This window comes from Gigantopelta aegis, chromosome 13 (assembly GCF_016097555.1).
Source record: "Gigantopelta aegis isolate Gae_Host chromosome 13, Gae_host_genome, whole genome shotgun sequence".
Taxonomy (NCBI): Eukaryota; Metazoa; Mollusca; class Gastropoda; order Neomphalida; family Peltospiridae; genus Gigantopelta; species Gigantopelta aegis.
Window position 1 is genome coordinate 26,528,385 of NC_054711.1, and position 21,170 is coordinate 26,549,554.

The following is a 21,170-nucleotide window of genomic DNA, read 5'->3' on the forward strand; positions in this document are numbered from 1 at the left end:
ACATAAGCTGTCTGGGCTGTCTGTCCAGGACAGTGGGTTTGTTGTTAGTGGTTACTGAGAGAATTTGGTGTAGTGGTCTTACACCTTCCCAATGAGTCGTTTAAACTGGCTCTGGGTGGGAACCGGTAACGGGCTGCGAATCCTGTACTTACCAGCCTTGTGTCCGATGGCTTAACTACGACACCACCGAGACCAGTTATGCGTCATAAAATTATAAGTCTTAATAAAGTTACACTTGAAGGACTTAACCATCAACATGTTTCAAAGTCGGAGGCTGTTAACAGAAACTAGACAGTTATAGTCCGTCCGACAGGGATCGCATTTTTTTCATACTATATAATTTACTACAAGTTATTTATTTCCACTTTGTCACAGATAGGACAGCACAGCACACACCACAACCTTTGATATACCAGTCGTGGTGCACTGGTTGAGACAGGGGAAAAGCCAGTATGAAAATGAGTGCATTGAGGTGGTTTGATACCATGACGCAACCATCTTCGGCAAGTGGGGACAGGACGTAGCCCAGTGTTAAAGTGCTTGCCTGATGTGTGGTCTATCTAGGATTGATTGCTGTCGGTGGGCCCATTGGGCTATTTCTCGCTACAGCCAGTGCACCATGACCGGTATATCAAAGGCCGTGGTATGTGCCGTCTTGTCTGTGTGGTGGTGGTGGTGGTGATGTAGCAGGTTTCCTCACTAGGACTACATATGTCAAAATTACCAAATGTTTGACATCTAGTGGTGTCGTTAAACAAAACAAACTTTTAACTCCGCCGAGCGCTTTACCGACCGACTGAGCTAAATACGGCCCCAGTCTCTTTAAGATGAGTTGATTTCTTCTTGTTCCAGACCGTTACAGAGAATGACAGTTGGTATGATAATCGGAGCTTTATCATTCATCGTTGCGGGGATGGTGCAGATCAAATTAGATGTAAGTTCAGTCATTGTTAGTAATGTTTTTATATGCCCATCTTTGACAGGTCTTGTGGTATGGCCTTGTCCATCCATCCATGCATCCGTCCATCCATAAACTTTTCATTTCCGCAGCATATTTTTCATAATATGAATTCATATAGGATCATCAATCCTTGCATGCAAGTCAACTTGGGATGGCAGTGTATCCCATATGTACATACATACGTACGATAACTATATGTAGGTCACCATGACCTACTTTTGATGGGCATATCATGTACATGTACCTCACCGGTACTCTTGTTAAAAATCACATGAAATGTTTTTGGTTGCATATGTATACTGAAAATCATGCAAGGATGAAAAACATCGAGGTTTTACCAGAATTGTGAATTTTAGTGCTACCCAAAAACAATTCCTGTCTTTGTCCTTTGCGGTAATGTCATACAGAATAAAAACAATGGATGAAAATGAAATTATAGCCATCTGTTACCATCTGCGTTAACAGACGGCTATAATTTATTATTATTAAGTACATGGCAGTAAAAAATCACCAATTAATGCATAAACTTAAAGACACTCAAGAGTCAGGGAGGATGTGATGTGCTTTCAATGATTGTGACACTCTTAATAAGTATATGGTTTACATCAGTTTGTATTGTGTGTAAATTGGTTTCTCTCATATCACTATTATTAGTCCCCTATCGGGCCGACTGGAGGAGACTATATATAGATGTCATATCTGTCCTGTCCTGTCCTGTCCTGTCCTGCCCTGCCCTGCCCTGCCCTGCCCTGCCCTGCCCTGCCCTGCCCTGCCCTGCCCGCCCGCCTACTGCCTGCTTCATCTCCATCCTCCAGTCTGTCTGTTCGTCCTTCTGTCTGTCTGTCTGTCTGTCCATCCATCCATCCATCCATCCTACATATAGTTTCCCGAAAAAAAGTTTGCAATGCCTCAAAATATTTTGTATATAGCTTTGTCATGTTCTATTACAGATGAAGTTTGACTTTCATGGCAATTTAACCATTTTAGTCAGAGTTATGGCTCTTGAACTTAGGAGATACAATCTTTTGCTTTCCAACCATTTGTTTGCAATGCCTTAAGATATTAAGATGAAATTTAGTGTATAGCTGTATTATGTTCTATTACACATCAGGTCTGACTTTCATGGCAAGGTACCCATTTGTAATAGAGTTACATGGCTATGGAACTTAGGAGATAGCAACATTTGTTTCTTGCAGTTCCTGATGATACCGAGGAACATTTGTTTCTTGCAGTTCCTGATGATACCGAGATGAAATCTTGTATATAGCTTTATCATGTACTGTTACAGATCAAGTTTAACTGTTATGGCGACTTACGCATTTTTCACAGAGTTATTGCCCTTGACTTTAGGAAATACGAAAAATGTGTTGGGCTTGGTAGGTGAAATGTATTGCTTTAGCAGTAATCTCAGAATTCTTGTTTTAACACTTGTTATACTGATGTTTTCAGATATTTCATTTGTATTTGTATTAATATTTTCAGACTAACAAAGAGGCTGACTTGTCACATACACAAAGTGGTGTGACGTTTATTAACACAATGAACTGTGATACATCTATCAGGTCTTCCATATTAAACACAACACTGCTATCTAATCAGGTAATAGCTAGTAGTAATATTATTCAGACAATGTTAGGCACATATACATGTAGGCTGTATCTGTCTGTGATGAACACTGTCAGTATAGTCCCTGTCTGATTCCCCATACCCACTCTCTCCCTCTCCGTCTTTCTCTCTCCCTCTCTGTCTTTCTCTCCTCTTAATATTTCTCTCTTTCCTTTTTCTTCCCCTCTCTCTCTCTCTCTCTCTCTCTCTCTCTCTCTCTCTCTCTCTCTCTCTCTCCCCCCTCCCTCATCCTCCCTCCCTCCCTCCCTCCCTCCCTCTCTCCCTCTCTCTCTCTGTCTCTCTCTCTCTCCCTATCGCTTTATCTCTCCCACTCCAATCTGTATCTCTCTCCTTCTTGATCTCCCTTTCTGTCTCTATATCTTTAGCTATCTATCTATCTATCTCCCTCCTTCCATCCCTCTCACCCCTCACCCCCCTCTCTCTCCCGCCCTCCCTCATCCACTCTCTCTCTCTCTCTCCCCCCCTCTCTCCCCTCTCTCTCTCTCTCTCTCTCTCTCTCTCCCTCATCCACTCTCTCTCTCTCTCTCTCTCTCTCTCTCTCTCTCTCTCTCTCTCTCTCTCTCTCTCTGTCTCTCTCTCTCCCCTCTCTCTCTCCTCTCTCTCTCTCTCTCTCTCTCTCTCTCTCTCTCTCTCTCTCTCTCTCTCTCTCTCTATCCCTCTCTCTCTCTCTCTCTCTCTCCCTCCCTCCCTCATCCACTCTGTCTCTCTCTCTCCCCCACCCATTACTCTCTTTTCTCATGCTCTCTATCTTTGTCTTATTGTCTCATGCTCGCTATCTTTCTCATTTTCTCTCTCTTGTTAGATCGTGTGTCAAAATAAACATCCTAAAAATTGGTATAGAATGTTTCTTGGTACCAAACGAAGCAGACGTTTGTCTTTGAGAAGGTGCACATAAAAGATCCCTGTGTAATATTTTGGTTGGAATAGCCTTTATGGCAGTATAGTATAGTAGTAGGGTTCTTTCCTCTGTCACGATGAAGTGTTGAATGAACCATAGCAGTATGTTAGATACCAAAAGTTAAACATTTAAAATAAAAAAGTGTGTTTGTTTTGTCTAACGACACCACTAGAGCACATTTATTTATTAATTTTCAGCTATTGGTTGTTAAATATTTGGTAATTTTGACATATAGTCTTAGAGAGGAGACCCGCTACATTTTTCCATTAGTAGCAAGGGATCTGTTATATGCACCATCCCACAGAGAGGATGGCACATACCACAGCATTTGATTTACCAGTCATGGTGAACTGGGTGGAATGAGAAGTATCCCAATAGGCCCACTTATGGGGATCGATCCCACACCAACCGTGCATCAGGCAAAGGTTTAAAATGTGCCGAGATGTTAAACAGATATTAATTCTTTTCCTTTCATTTCTGTTTTCGTCTCTTATTTTTTACAATAAATTTGTATTTTATTTTGAGTGTTGTTCTTTTGTTTTCTCAGGCTTCCAACTACACATACATTGAAGCAGGGAATTATTCTGTCTCTTTTACATGCAAAATCTTAGAAAAGACGCAACATACCAAAGTCTATCTGGAGCCTCAGAAATCCTACAGACTGGTTTTTATGCAAACACGAAACTATCATCATGTTCTTAAACAAGTATGTTTTGTGGGTACCAGTCTTGTTAAAACATATTTCTTTTGTGGGTACCAGTCTTGTTTATATGGGTATGGGTACCAGTGTTGTTTAAACAGGTATGTTGTGTGTGTACCAGTCTTGTCTAAACAAGTGGAGTTTTTTGGTTACTAGTCATTTCCTACCAAAGTCATTTCATACCATCTATTTCGTACTATAGTTTATGGTCGTTTCGTACCATAGTGCTTTGGTCATTTTGTATCAGTCATTTCATACCATAGCCATTCCGTATCTACTTTTTACCATCACGTACCATAATGTTTGGTCATTTTGTACCATAGTCATTTTGTACCTACTTTTTACCATCACATACCATAATGTTTGGTCATTCTGTACCAGAGCCATTCTGTACTTACTTTTTACCATCTCGTACTATAATGTTTGGTCATTTTGTATCATAGTCATTTCGTACTTGGTATCTTATTTTTGTCATGGTATGCCACTTCTTATTTTTATTGTGGACGAATAAACGTTGACGTGTAAACATACCATGTAAAGTGAGCAAAGGTTTAAATGAATAAGAGAAGTAAATTAACAATGAAGTGTGTTTCAGTGGCCATTAACCCTAGTGAATTCACTTTTCTGAACATACGTAACCTATATTGCCACATGAAGGTGATAGTTTATTTTTAAGACGAACTGACAAGTAACTCATGGCACTGATGATCATTCCATATTATACGACACACACACACACACACACACGCATCTTTTATATATGCCTACGTCCTTATAGCCCACTGTTGACAGATTCTCTGCTTTTAGGTGTCTCACCACTATTGATTATACATTGGTGACAGTACAAATATAAAGCCAAGCACCGACTAAATTATTAACAGTAGGTGCTATATACTACCTGACATGAAGAGAACAGCCTCTGTGACAGGATTTACGCAAATAAAATTGATACTTCGCCACCTGCAATTTCAATTATCCAGACTATTAAGTGCTCAAGTTTCGAAAAGCACCTTTTGTGTGACTCCGGCACCCTTCCTCTGCAGTTTCTTGAGTTTTCCCTCTGACACAAGACTGTTCTGCAGAAGAAACTGAAGAAAACCATGGCCTTTGTTTATTTTTTAAAACCATAATCCGTTTGTTTATCAAACGTACGGTCTTCGTGAGTAATTAAGGTTTTTCTGAGATCGGCTTGTCTTAAAAGATCTTGATGTGTTATTCTAACACAAAGTGCTCGTTGGTAATATAATGATGAACGGAAACGTGAGGAGATAAAAGTAATTATTAAGGGGTGGGGCTTCAATATAGTTGCATTAGCCTAATGTTTATTTTTTAAATCAGTAAGTCGACATTTTACTATCTATCATTCAACTAAGCTGCACAAGAAATGATTGAGGTACGAAATAACCAAACAGACATGGTACGAAATGACCAAATAACTATGGTACGAAACGACCAGGGTACGAAATGACTTGGATATGAAATGGTAAAATTGGGTACGAATTGACTGGTTTTCATTTTTTATTATAACAGTCTTGTTTAAAAAGGTATGTTTTGTGAGTACCATGCAGTCTTGTTAAAAAAACAGGTGTATTATGAGTGTTTTGCAACATTTTAAGATCTGTAATATTTTATTTTATTATTTACCGTATTTACAGTAATATTTTTATCTAGTGTTTATTTAAAATTATGTTATTTATATTACAGCATTTTGATGAGAAAGTATTTCATGTATTTAAAGGCATACTGTCACACATTTAAGGACCTTATTTCTCTGAAAATGGATAATAAATGAAAATTACATTAATTGTTGGAAACCAAATCTAGCTATCGCATCACCTTAACTGAACCATGATGGAGGGAAATCCACGTTATCTCTCTCAGCAATTTTAGTTTTTGAATTATGGACCATTGCCATAATTCAATTATTTTTACAAAAAGTCATTAATAAATGGAGTATGGTGGTTATGAAGATGGTTGAATAAAGTACATTCAGGGACAAATCAACTTATTTTTGTTCAGGTAATACTTTGTTAGACCATTAAATAGGTCAGTGGTCTGTGACAATATACCTTTAAATAGGTCAGTGGTCTGTGACAATACACCTTTAAGAAATGATTGGCTGTGTCTATTTTTTTTTTAACATTGTGAAAAGTTCAGATATGTGATTTTCATTATTACAGTTGTTTTATTATTGTGTCTGTTTTTTCCAGTTTATTGATGACAGATTTAAATCAAAAAGTGGACTTGCAGTTATTAGGTATGAATAAAAATGATATTTTGTTAGTTTCACAAAATATACTTTGTGAACTGAAAACAGATTAAAAGTAAATATTAACTGCACCATTATTACTAAGTATCTGAGTTTCAGCACCATCGGGCATAATAAAAAATACATGTAAATCACCAGCATTAAGCGAGTTCCATTTGGTCTTGGTGACATATTTTCTAACAGAAGTTCTGCCATTATAAAGAAATTTATTTTAATTTGATTCTTTGATATAATATATAATTAAAAGATAAAGATTGAATTGGCACATCACTGTGGACTGACTATGCTGTATATGATAAATGTACAGAACTTCACATACGTTGTTTTCGCTTCCTATTTATTGCACAAGTTTATTTTGCACAAGAATATATACCATGAGGTATGTTCTTTCACAAAATAAACGAGTGTAATAAATTTATAGGAAGCGAAAACAACATATGTGAAGTTCTGTATTTATTGCATTCCTTCTTTTATGTTTTTCAAAAAAAAATCAAATAATTTAACGTCAACAGGGTTTTTCTCATTATAACTGCACAAAGGCTGTGGTATGTGCTTTCCTGTCTGTAAGAAAGTGCATTTAAAAGATCCCTTGCTGCATTAGGACAAATGTAGAGGGATTCCTCGGATGACTACGTGTACGTATCGGAATTACCAAATGTTTGACATCCAATAACTGATGATTAATTAATCAATGTGCTCTAGTGTTGTCGTTAAACAAAACAAAACTTTAAACTGTTACAGTATTTTAGACTGCTTTGAGAGGGACATTTTGTATGTTTACTACATTAAGTTGAATAATTTTGGGGGTTTGTTTACATGCATCAGTGCTATGCAATTAAGCAGATTTCACTGTTGGGTTGGGTGGGTTTTTTTTGTCTCACCATTCTGAAGTGAAAGGTTGAGATATAGGTACATGTATTACTTTTTAGATTGTGGCGGTGATGATGACGGCATCAACTTTTTCGTTAAAGTTTAATGTTAACGTTTTGTGTTTACATCAGTTTCTCACAAATTACAAGTCCTAGGTCAATAAAACTTGGTTTATAGTTGCACCTATGGATGTTCATCACAATTGCATAGAATATTTTTATGGTAGACAATACATTTAATTCTACGGAATTCTTGTATAGGTAATTTATTGTTCGGTAGCTGAACTTTAAAATGTTACATTTCATTCATATTTTCAGTTTTATAAGTTGTAAGTTTTATAAGTTGTTTACCCTATTGTAACCATGCAAGCATTAAACGTTTTTATGTATTTTCATTTATATAACCATGCAAGCATTAAATATTTTCATTTATATATTAATTTACCATATCATAACCAAACGTTAATTATTATTTTATTTTTTTTCAGTTTTATATTTATATTAAGTAATTTATCATATCATATAACCAAATTAAAATATTTTTTTAATTAAATTCAGTTTTATAAGCAATTTACCATATTGTAACCAAATTAAAAATATTATTATAATAAAGTGATTTAGCCTGCCATATTGTAACCAAATTTTTAAATGTTTTAATATATTTTCAGTTTTATAAGTAATTTGCCTTATCGTAACAAAACTGTGAGCATCAAAATGGTCAATTCGAGATTTCCAGACAAGGAACCAATTTTCAAGACATTGGAGCGTTTCAATGCTACGGAATTCACTGAAGTGGAACCGGGCAGGTATTAATATGTTAAAGGGACATTCCTGAGTTTGCTGACATTTTAAGATGTTAACGACAAATAGAGACTTTTTAATGATTGTAATTACATATCAAATATATTTTTCTGCATAAAATATTAGTGGCTGTGTACTAAACGTGTTTCTGATCATTCTAATATTTGTCCTAGGTTAAATTTCATTTTATTTCCTAAAATATAATTTTTTCGTACGTACGAAATTATTTGAAAACAAAATCCAGCTTCAGCTTCTTACAAATATTAAGACGATCAGAAACACATTGAATATACAGACACTGATATTCTAAGTTTAATCGTAGAAATATTTTATTAGTCAGAAACATCTTACAATGCAGCAAACTCAGGAATGTCCCTTTAATTAGTAAATTAATATTTTTAAGTCCAGTACTTTTTAATTTTTAGGTTTACGAACAAGAACTTTTGTGCACAAAGGTAGGAGGAAGGGAAAAAAAAAAAAAAAAAACCTGTTTGGGGTGTATCAGTAGGGGTGATTTTTTGTTTAACATGGCTACTTTGATAGATGTGGATTCTTTGTAAGAAAATAAGATTGACAAAGCACGTCTAAGCTCCCACATTTCCTGTGGGAAAATAGACACTACTGATGCTTTTAATGTGAGAGAAGCAAGAGTGCTACAGAGCGAATCAGACCGAAAGAAAGCGACCGAAGACGAATTAACAATTCGTATCTACAACGGTATATTTATTGACGAAATAAGTGTTATTTCTCACTGTTACCTTACGAAAATGCATCACAATAGATTAGAATGGTAACCTTTTTTTTTCTTTAGAGCTATTTGTGGAAGTCGGCAGCAAAAATAATAAATAATAAAAGTGAAAAATACGACAAAATTTACGTCGGCGGCTTCGTAAACCAAATAATAAAAAAATGCTGGCCTAATTATCCCAGACGTCATCGTCTATAACTCTCGCTCCGTATCACTCACGACAGCGGATTTCCTCTCTCAATATCTGTGTGGTCCTTACCCATATGTCTGACACCATATAACCATAAATAAAATGTGATCAGACATGTCTTTCTTTCTTTCCCATCACTCATTGGGTAATTGGTCAAGGGGAGTAATTTTTATCTCCCCTTAGCATGTGAATTTATATAATATCAATATGGTAATATCTTAGATGACCCCCCATAATCTTAAATTACGGGAGCAATTAATCACTCCCCTCAATTTTTTTCACATCAAAATCTGATTTTCAAGAGATTCCAAATAAAGAGTTTGTAATGTTCTTATTCTTATTATATTCACACTAGATGTAACCCACGTGCCATGTATGCAGGGTTGAAAACTAACATGAAAACCATGGTCGCCAGCAGGGCCAGTTGAAGACAAATCTTACTGGCCCTTCTCAAATTCAACTAGCCATCCAATTATCACATTGAAATTTAACTGAAGAGCCAAACAAAATCAGAACTAGAATGTGTTATTTTAATAATAACCATGTGCTCACCGTACAAAGGAATACCGATGAATTGGCGTTTAACTTCATAATGAATAAAGTTGAAATTCATATAAAAACATGTTAAGTTTTAAACCCGTACCAACTCAAAAAAAGAAAGAAAAATAAATCTATTAAATTATACATATTAAATCTCATTTTTAACAGAGGTGAAGAAAAAATGCTAGAACAGCCAAGGTATGTAGCATGACTTGAATTGTCTCCAAAGTAAAAACAAAATAATGCAATGCAAAGAGACTAAATGTAGAACTGCGTGTGCTTTAGTAATTAAACTAGCCTGGGAATGGCAGTCCTCTTTGTAGCAATGCAAGAGGGGTAAAATCTCAAGTAAAGGATTTCCTTAGGAGTGACTGTCCTCCTAAAGACGAGACACTAGACAGAGGTCCATGGAATCATCCACTATTTTGCCAAATACCCATTTGACTGCATTGTGCAGAAATATGGCCCTAATCATGTATTACGTTTTTGTCATCCAGATTACCTTGGATGTTCCATCAATTGATTTAAACCTATATCAGAAAAGAAAATTTAATCTATGCAGTTTGATGGTAATTTATAAAGATATATTTTAACTTACCCTGAACTCAACTTCACCCCCACTCCATTTTTATTTTTTTTCAGATGGTATGGGTTTAACATTGAATAAATTAATATATTTTTATATGACTTTTATTTTTACTCATTGTGAAGTTACATGCCAATTCATCAGTTCCCTTTTCACGCAAACGGACAATGGCCTAAAATTAATATTTTCTGCCTTAGTAAAATGTAATAGTGTGTGTGTGTGTTCGTGCACAATACCGACGACAGTCAATTAACTGGCCTTTGGAATAAGCCCTGTATTAATGGAAAATTCAATTGTTAATTTTATAGGCGCTCATGTTAGTGCGAGTTCAAACTACATATAAGACAGATTTTTATTTTGTCACATAATAATATAAGCTAATAAAATATTATTCTTTTTTTTTAAACCATAACATTAAATAACAATTATCAAATAGCAGCTCTACTGGATAATTATGACGTATCCAGTCCATTCCAATAAGTCAACGACTTCCAGATTTAAAAAATACATGCAGTGTCTTCAGTACGTTTTGAGCTCTATTTTTAGAATGACCCCACCCAAAACCACAGAAGCTGAGTCAAGCGCTGTCAAAATATAGTGCATGGTCTATATGTCTTCTGCTGTCAGATATGTATTTCGTGCCAGCATAGACGCGGTGTGTTTTGTTACAATTCGGTTCAGTTTCAGTGTGTTTCTTTTTGTAACTGGAACCATGCTTGCCAGACCCTAAAATCGTTGGTCGTGCAACGGACTACCTTTGTAAAATTCTTAGTCGCCCTTAGCCATTAAAGGTCGCCACAGGTGACCGGGCGACCGCTAATTTTCAACCCTGATGTATGGGAAAGTGTAGATGGGTGTGTGGCCTTACACAGTTGGGCTTTTCCCCACAGATACGATCACCGTGTAGGTAGCCAGGCCTCATTAGCGAAAGCTGTGTATACATGGCACCGAGTATATTTAGCCACTTCTGTGTTAATTAAGCAACAAATATGACGACCTCCATTACAGTTGTATTAATGGAATTCATCTTTGTATGCAATGTTTAGCACAGTGTGTGTAAAGTAATAGACCTACCTGAGTGCAAAAAGATCCTTACAAAATGTGGCAAAGAAGGCCATCAACAGTGCAGATCAAAAGGAGAAGCGGTCGGAACGATGGGAAGCTGTTAGAACGGCCTTGTGTGTTATATTATAGACACCGTATAACCGGAAATTTTGAAGGATTTTTATTTTCGTGGGTTTCGAGGGTAAGTAGTCAGCATCGAAAATATAAATCTTTGAAAATATTTGAAAACATCAATAAATTCTATCTAAAATATTTATTGTGAAAACCATAACACACTGATAATTTACCAGAACACTTTATTTCCTGTCATCCGCAGTCCACCGGAGAATAGTATAGTCAAGACAACAAGCTAGAATTTTAAAAACGTTATTGTGTGAATCTCACTGTTTGTAGAATATAATGAAATATTTTTAAATTTCGTATATTGTTTTTGTCAATGTCTGTACTTGATTGTTAATCTGTAACTGCAGAGTTACAGATACCGTATATTGCCATGTATTAGCCAACTTTAGAAGTCTAGAAATACTTTCCAAAAGAAGAGAGTCGGCTTATACACGGAGGCAACAAATTGGTTCATAAAATTCCGATCGAAAACACTCCCGATCGCAACTTACAAATTTTGATCAGACCCTAGCTTTCAGCCTTTCACAGCTTATGTAACAGTAATTTGTGCACAGTAAAAATAAAACACCCCATCATGCAATATTATGTAGTTTTTTGTTCTTGAATGCATTAATAGTTTGATAAATAATAATAAAAATTACTTGTTTTGTCATTTCAATGGAAAAAACGTGTTCAGCCATCTTTGTTTGACACATCTGTCTATATCATTCTGTAAGTTCTTATTTGATTGGATCACACAATTTTGTGTAAACAGCCATGGCCCACAGAATCATTTCTCTGTGTGGAGGGGAAAACAGGGATTAAACATGCCTTAATGAGTTTATTATTGGCTGTCCAGTGAATAATTAAATTACTTATGTGCAGTGGTATGTTACTTACAGCTTGAATTGTTTATTTTCTTGTTATGGTTTATTGGTGTCAAATTATTTTTGCATGGCATGGAAGACAGCATTGCCATAACAATTACCATGTCTGTAATAATTAAATGGAAAGAAAATATAATGAAAAAGAAAAGCATATGTCATTTTGTTGACAGTATTACTGAAATCAATACAATGTACAACTGGACAAAAGATGACTTCGGCTTATACACGAGGCCGATGATTTTGTACTTGATATTTAGGGTCAAACTGAGAGGTCGGCTTATACAAGGAGTCGGCTAATACACGGCAATATATGGTATGGTAAATAAACATTACAGATAGCCATGTACTGCTCGGACATTCATCAGTACTGGATACACAAAGCAGTTAATTATCACTGTGTTCCGCCCGCACTGCATCAGTGATTCCAGGGTGGATGAATGCAGATTTCAACATTTTCTGGCGTGTTTTCAATTCTGCCATAACTCATAATCCACGTTGCATGAATTGGTTTTATCGCCGAAGTACGCATGTCGATCTTGATCATGTCTGTTATGCCTTTGCCGTCTTTCGTAGCCGTTGTTACACTGGTATACGAAGCCAGCTTACTATACAAGTGTCACTGAGTGAAACATGTCAAGCTCAGATTTAACATCAAACACTACACAGACTGATTTAGAAAACATCTCACACAAATCGTAATTAGCTTTATACAAAATCAAAGACTGTGATCAGTTGTCTGGCGAATAGCATACCAGGTATCATAGTGGCCAATTAGGCTACAGCTGAGTGCTCTATTGTTTAACTTTACACATCGGTGGTATCCAACAACTGGCAGCCGAGGTGAAACTTTAATGAACAATAACAAGTATTCTCGCAACTAGACCTGCTAAAACTCGAAAATAAAATGACTTTTAAATTTAGATTCGGCAAACAATGAAAATAAGAAACCTTGAAATGTTTTTATACTCCAAACCACGAAAAATTAAGACCACAAAAATTTCCGGTTATACGGTACCACACTGACATGTACATACAAGTTTCGCTAAATAATGTGCTGAATAGTGATTAAACATACATTCCTCTATTGTCTTAATTCTAACGTAACTAATTTAACCATTTTGAGACCAAGTTATTTTCGGTATGAGCTTGTCCAGAGTAAGTTTATTTTAAAGATTTTGTTTGTGCAACAGTAAAAGTGTTGGGGGCTTTCACTTTTGTCGCATATATATTTATAGGATATTAAACAAGCTTCCATTTCATATTATGTTTATATCCTGAATGAAATAATGTTCAATTCTTACGAGCTTTAGCAAGTGACATTGAAAATTATTTCACAAGGAGCATAAACAAGATACAAAATGGTAGAGAGTTTAATATCCAATTTATATTACCTTAATTTATATCACACAACTCGTTTGGTTGACGTTCCTGTAAGGTTGTGCACTAATCAGTGACATCATTGTGTTACGTCCCACTTGGCGTTCCAGTGGAATGTTTATCTTTGATATGTACCAAGATATTTTTAACCATATGGTAATCTGTTTTTCTTTTCAGTTATAATTTTTATATTCCTGAAGATCAAAAGGGCAACACAAGCTGGATACAATTGAAAGAAACCGTCACTCTCGGGACGGGAGCAGTTTACTCGTTAGTTATTATAAAACAGGACGACACAAGATGGGTTGATAAAAAGGTGAATTAAATAGAGATTATTATACGAGCTTGTTTGCCGTACTGATTTTATGAAACGAGTGTCAGGATTTTTATATTGCCCGAATGAGAGCGAGCGTAATACATGAATCCTGACACGAGTGTTCGTAAAATCAGTATGACTCGCACGTGAGTGTAATAATTTCTTTATTATTCATATTATTATTGTTGTTTTCTTTATGAATAACAAGACCCAACTCAAAATGTTTCAGCCATAACTAGAAGGAGACGATGAAATGATGTCATATTTCAAATGCACAGTCTGAGCTAGGACTGAAGATGCAAAGTCATGTTATGACGTCGCTTTCCAAAATTACATCATTACACTTGTTATTACACGTGTGCTTCGTATGATTATTATTAACTTGGTTATGTTGAACTATATGGATAATAAGAAATAATTATAACAGTTGCTTGGATCCTTGACAATAATTCATTATAACAATTACCATTATAGGTCTCATTGATAAAAACAAATTTAAGTTTGTTTTGTTTAACGACACCACTAGATCACATTGCTTGATTATTCATCGGCTATATTGGATGTCAAACATTTGGTAATTTTGACATTTAGTCTTAAAGAGGAAACCTGTTATATTTTTCTATTAGTAGCAAGGGATCTTTTGTATGCACTATCCCCCCCCCCCCCCCCCCCCCCCCACACACACACACACACAGACAGGATAGCATATACCAGGCCTTTGATATATAATTTTATACCAGTATTTGTACACTAGCAGGCTGGAACGACAAATATCCCAATGGGCCAGCCGATATAAACTCAAAGTGGTAACAACACCTCATTGCCACTGTAACACTGAACTCCAAACTCCAGAGCATGTACTGCAAAGATGTCCAACATATGACAGTATCAGAGAAAACATCTGGCCACAACCCAGAACAATCGGAGAAAAATGACCTGTTGCTGACTGGAGTTCATGGAGGTGGTAAAACTCACGATTTGAATTCAAGGAGCATAAAGAAACTGAAGGCGGAAGAAGGATGGATCCTAGATTGACTGCACATGAAGCAAGTGCTTTACCACTAGGCTACCACCCACCACCTAGTAGGGATTTAGATTTCCCTTTTCTCTACAGGTGGATTTAAATTGAACGTGTATGTGAGCGTGTATAAAAACACAATCCCCACCTTACCTCGTTACACATCTAAGATTTCCCTTTTCTCTACAGGTTGATTTGAACGTGTATGTGAGCGTGTATAAAACGCAATCCCCACGTTACCTCGTTACACATCTAAGATTTCCCTTTTCTCTACAGGTTGATTTGAACGTGTATGTGAGCGTGTATAAAACACAATCTCCACCATACCTCGTTACACATCTAAGATTTCCCTTTTCTCTACAGGTTGATTTGAACGTGTATGTGAGCGTGTATAAAACGCAATCCCCACGTTACCTCGTTACACATCTAAGATTTCCCTTTTCTCTACAGGTTGATTTGAACGTGTATGTGAGCGTGTATAAAACACAATCTCCACCATACCTCGTTACACATCTAAGATTTCCCTTTTCTCTACAGGTTGATTTGAACGTGTATGTGAGCGTGTATAAAACGCAATCCCCACCTTACCTCGTTACACATCTAAGATTTCCCTTTTCTCTACAGGTTGATTTGAACGTGTATGTGAGCGTGTATAAAATGCAATCTCCACGTTACCTCGTTACATATCTAAGATTTCCCTTTTCTCTACAGGTTGATTTGAACGTGTATGTGAGCGTGTATAAAAACACAATCTCCATGTTTTACCTCGTTCCGCAATATGTCGTTATCACAATCGCTGAGATCCTGTTTGCCATCACGGGACTGTCGTTCGCCTACTCACAGGTTTGTTTCAGTCAGCTTAAAGTCCAAACCAAATTGTTAACAACTATGATAGATTAGCATTGGAATATTCATTAGGGGAATGGGGCCAGTGACTGGTCCAAAAATGTATGGTAGATTATAGCCTGAAAGTTCCCACATATACTTTTGATAGAATGTTGCACTGATTCTGTTAAGTTGGTATCTTTGATTTCTATCAATGTCCGACACCAAAACTATCTAAACTTTACTAAGTCTTTAATTACCATTAAGATTTTCTCAACTTTTTGTCCACACATAAATCATGAAAAAACCAATACATTGACATGGATTCCACATATTATATTGACACCATATCACCTATATCGACTTCGTTAAGATCTCCTAGGACGAAACACATGCAATTTTTCACCATCTGCCAATTTACGATAAATTACTCTCCTGCCTTTAATTACCATTAGATTTCTCCAAACTTTTGTCCAAACATAAGTTGTGACAAAAACATTACAGTGACACAGATTCCACATACGAGACTGTAACGATGTCACCCATATCAACTTTGCTGAGATTGCATAGGAAAAAATACATACAGTTTTCTGCCGTCTGCCATTTTGCTTGTTTCTGGAATACACTTCAAGAGGGGTGGATCATTATGATGTAATCTAACAATGTCATGACATGTGCTATATAATTAGGTATAACGCACTCGTCATGACATGCGCTATATAATTAGGTATAACGCACTCATCATGACATGCGCTATATAATTAGGTATAACGCACTCATCATGACATGCGCTATATAATTAGGTATAACACACTCATCATGACATGCGCTATATAATTAGGTATAACGCACTCATCATGACATGCGCTATATAATTAGGTATAACACACTCATCATGACATGCGCTATATAATTAGGTATAATGCTCTCATCATGACATGCACTGTATAATTAGGTATAACGCACTCATCATGACATAAGATTAATTACGTCACATTATATTATCATTAATATAGGTTCACTGCAGAACCCATCAAATTAATGTTTTTGTCTAATAAAAAATAGCATGGTGTGGAATGAGAGAAAAATATGTTTAAAGTAGCCTACAATTGTCATATATAACATTACCATTTTGAATAGTGATATAATCATGACAATGACATCAAGCTGTGGGACATTTGATGTCAGTTTGAGACTTACAAAGTTTTAGGTGTCAAATAATTATACACATGTACCTGTAACTGTGTGTATATATATACACCACTGATGTCATTTGCAGCAATCATACAAGTGTAAGAAGATTTAATCCCTTACGGGACTTTGCACAATATATCATACATATCTACTACTATCTGGGTCAATAAACCTACCAATTGAAGAAAACAATTTAATTTTTAAAGCAGTACATAAATATATAGCTGAAAGTAAGAGATTCGAGATGAACTAACTTATTATTCTGATTTTACTTCCCCATATAAGGTTAGCTCCAACAATAGGATCATTACTATCATATTTATTCTCAACTATCCTATTTCTATTCTATCTACTCTCTACCTTTTATTACTATATATTAAAAAATATTAATTATGTTAAATATTTTATGCCATTGGACATTGTTATTATGCTTTAGATATATATGATTATGAATATTGTCTGATGTCCATCTTGTTTAGGAGAGCACTTATATAGGCTCTGCCTGTTGTGCAATCCTATTGATTCTTTTTTTATCAATAAAATATCTCAAAACAATATCATACATGTATAAGCAGCATCATACAGAGGTTATTTCCTTTTTTCCCTAACACTCCATCTTTAATAAACTTATTGATGATCACCTGTACTAAACATTAAGATTACCAGTGAAAGAGACACTGAGAAACATGTACTTATACTCATTTAATGTTAAAATTTAACATTAAATGAGTATAAGTACAATAAATAAAACAATAGTTTTTGTATATTTTTAATGCTTTAGAACTTTGACAAGTACATGTATTTGATGAAGATATATAAAACTGTGTATTGGTATTGGTATCAATGTATTGGTATTGGTTATATTCTTGAGAATCTCCTTTTTTCTATTTGAAACGTTATGTTTTTCCCAATTCACCAAAAAGGGAACCTTAAAAATTGTCTAGATTATACCTAGCTGACTTTGATTAACAATCGTTTTTTCATAACCAAGAAATTTGTTTGAAATTTAGATTAACTAATTTACCATACTTCTCTGATTAACCCTTTGCCTTCTATAGGCACTTTAGTGTTGGTGTCGGATGAAAATACAATTTTATACCAGGGGTCGAATTTTACGCTAATCCGCGATTCCACAAATAGTAAATTTCGAAACAGAATAGTAAAACAATTCTTCCAATATTCCGTAATGAAAGTGAAAATAAAGCACGGAATACCGAAAATTGCCTGCGACTATTCCGCTTATGCTTTTTCTTCAGCTACATTTTTTTGCAGAACAAATCCTCACGCTACTAAGACCTTTCTCATGCACTTACTGGTACAAAATAAACGTCTTTTTGATCGAGACTAATGTTTAGAGTGAGTTCGTTTGTAATTCCAGCTAGTACGCAGTAATGCATAGACAATTTTTCATTATGCAATGTTGTACAGGGCGGCGTAGCACAGTCCGGAAAACTAGTGGTACATTAATAATTGAAGGGATAGTACATTTTTAGACGGAATAGTGTTTTTTTAAATTCACTATTCCTTTGGGATAGTGGTAACAAAATTAAATTTCAACCTCTGTGTATATTTCATCAGTATAATTTTAATGAACATATTATACTGCACCTAGATGTATATTTTAAAGTGTTTCTTCATCATTATACTTTATTAAGAAATGATAGTCATGACTCTTAAAGGGACATTCCCGAGTTTGCTGCATTGTAAGATGTTTCCGAACAAAAATTAGTTCTACGATTAAACTTACATATTAAATATATTTTCTTGTTTAGAAGATCAGTGTCTGTATATTCAATGTGTTTCTGGTCGTCTTAATATTTGTAAGAAGCCCAAACTGGGTTATGTCTTCAAATAATTTCGTCCATACCAAAAAAATTGTTTAGGAAATAAAATGAAATTTGACCTACGGTAGTACAAATATTAGGACAATCAGAAACACAAATAATATACAGTTACTAATATTTTATGCAGAAAAATATATTTGATATGTAATTACATTCGTTAAAAAGTCTCTGTTAGTCGATAACATCTTAAAAATTGCAGCAAACTCAGGAATGTCCCTTTAAAAGGACATTCCTGACTCTACAGACATTTAAACATGCCCCTGGCTAACAAGGCTTTTAATGAAAAAACCTGGATATTAATGATATTTTCTTGCTTAGAATATTAATGCGGGTACATCATGTGTTTCTGGTATTCCTAATGTTTATAGTAACGTAAAATGATTTTTTTTTTTTTTACATGTATGAAATTATTAAAGGCAAAATCTAGTTTTAGAGCTGCTACCATAATTTGAATTTTTGGGTCGGGTGAAATATGCCCCTTTATTATCACGTGTGTTTTATTGTTCTCACTATTGTTTCATGCAGATTGTTTCTTTAAGCTCTTCTCACATTTATTGATTAAACATCTATTTTAGAGTTACAAACCCATGAAAATAGACAATAGGTTAATCTGTAAACTTGGGGCGAGGCGTAGCCAATTGGTAAAGCGCTCGCTTTATGTGCAGTTGGTTTGTGATCGATCCCTGTCAGTGGGCCCATTGGGCTGTTTCTCATTCCAGCCAGTGCACTACAACTAGTGTAACAAAGGCCATGGTACATGTATGTACTAGTCTGTCTGTGGGATGGTGCACATAAAAGATCCCTTGCTGCTAATCGAAAAGACAGCGGGTTTCCTCTCTCAATATCTGTGTTGTCCTTAACCATATGTCTGATGCCATATAACCGTAAATAAAATGTGTTGAGTGCGTCGTTAAATAAAACAATTCCTTCCTTCCTGCTACAAACTTGTAACACATTTAGATAAAATTACATTGGGGTGAAAGAAAAATCTATGAATTTGAAATAGGGAAATACCCTTTTAAAAATAGAACTAGTCTCCTTTAAGCATTACTTCTCAGAGCTATATGTGTTTCTAGAAATATTAAAAATGCATTTTGTGATGTTATAAATACCAGAATGACCAGAAACACTTCAGATATACAGAAATGGGTAATCTAAACAATTCCAAAAGTTTTAGAATTTACGGTTCCTGTGTTTATCTAGATATCTAGGGAGGCTTGTTGGGTGTGTGTGTTGGGAGGGTTTAATAGCTGCTTTGTAAGACTGTTTATTATTATTATTGTATATAACGAAACGGATAATCTAAACAATTCCAGAAGTTTTAGAATTTACAGTTCCTGTGTTTATCTAGATATCTAGGAAGGCTTGTTGGGTGTGTGTGTTGGGAGGGTTTAATAGCTGCTTTGTAAGACTGTTTATTATTATTATTATTATTGTATATAACGAAACGGATAATCTAAACAATTCCAGAAGTTTTAGAATTTACAGTTCCTGTGTTTATCTAGATATCTAGGGAGGCTTGTTGGGTGTGTGTGTTGGGAGGGTTTAATAGCTGCTTTGTAAGACTGTTTATTATTATTATTATTATTGTATATAACGAAACGGATAATCTAAACAATTCCAGAAGTTTTAGAATTTACAGTTCCTGTGTTTATCTAGATATCTAGGGAGGCTTGTTGGGTGTGTGTGTTGGGAGGGTTTAATAGCTGCTTTATAAGAGTGTTTATTATTATTATTGTATATAACGAAACGGATAATCTAAACAATTCCAGAAGTTTTAGAATTTACAGTTCCTGTGTTTATCTAGATATCTAGGAAGGCTTGTTGGGTGTGTGTGTTGGGAGGGTTTAATAGCTGCTTTGTAAGACTGTTTATTATTATTATTGTATATAACGAAACGGATAATCTAAACAATTCCAGAAGTTTTAGAATTTACAGTTCCTGTGTTTATCTAGATATCTAAGAAGGCTTGTTGGGTGTGTGTGTTGGGGATGGTTTAATAGCTGCTTTGTAAGACTGTTTATTATTATTATTATTATTGTATATAACGAAACGGATAATCTAAACAATTCCAGAAGTTTTAGAATTTACAGTTCCTGTGTTTATCTAGATATCTAGGGAGGCTTGTTGGGTGTGTGTGTTGGGAGGGTTTAATAGCTGCTTTGTAAGACTGTTTATTATTATTATTGTATATAACGAAACGGATAATCTAAACAATTCCAGAAGTTTTAGAATTTACAGTTCCTGTGTTTATCTAGATATCTAGGGAGGCTTGTTGGGTGTGTGTGTTGGGAGGGTTTAATAGCTGCTTTGTAAGACTGTTTATTATTATTATTGTATATAACGAAACGGAT

General features: G+C 35.3%; 1 protein-coding gene across 4 annotated transcripts in view; it reads left to right on the forward strand.

Moving 5' to 3' along the window:
- Nucleotides 1-21,170, forward strand: part of LOC121387803 (solute carrier family 15 member 2-like) — a 64,360-nt gene that overhangs the window by 37,905 nt on the left and 5,285 nt on the right. For all 4 annotated transcript variants that reach the window (XM_041519013.1, XM_041519011.1, XM_041519012.1 and 1 more), the window contains 7 exons: nucleotides 853-934; nucleotides 2,444-2,560; nucleotides 4,033-4,191; nucleotides 6,396-6,442; nucleotides 7,992-8,129; nucleotides 13,797-13,935; nucleotides 15,665-15,796. In XM_041519013.1, coding sequence (XP_041374947.1) covers nucleotides 853-934; nucleotides 2,444-2,560; nucleotides 4,033-4,191; nucleotides 6,396-6,442; nucleotides 7,992-8,129; nucleotides 13,797-13,935; nucleotides 15,665-15,796 — 814 coding nt within the window. The remainder of the gene's footprint in view (nucleotides 1-852; nucleotides 935-2,443; nucleotides 2,561-4,032; nucleotides 4,192-6,395; nucleotides 6,443-7,991; nucleotides 8,130-13,796; nucleotides 13,936-15,664; nucleotides 15,797-21,170) is intronic.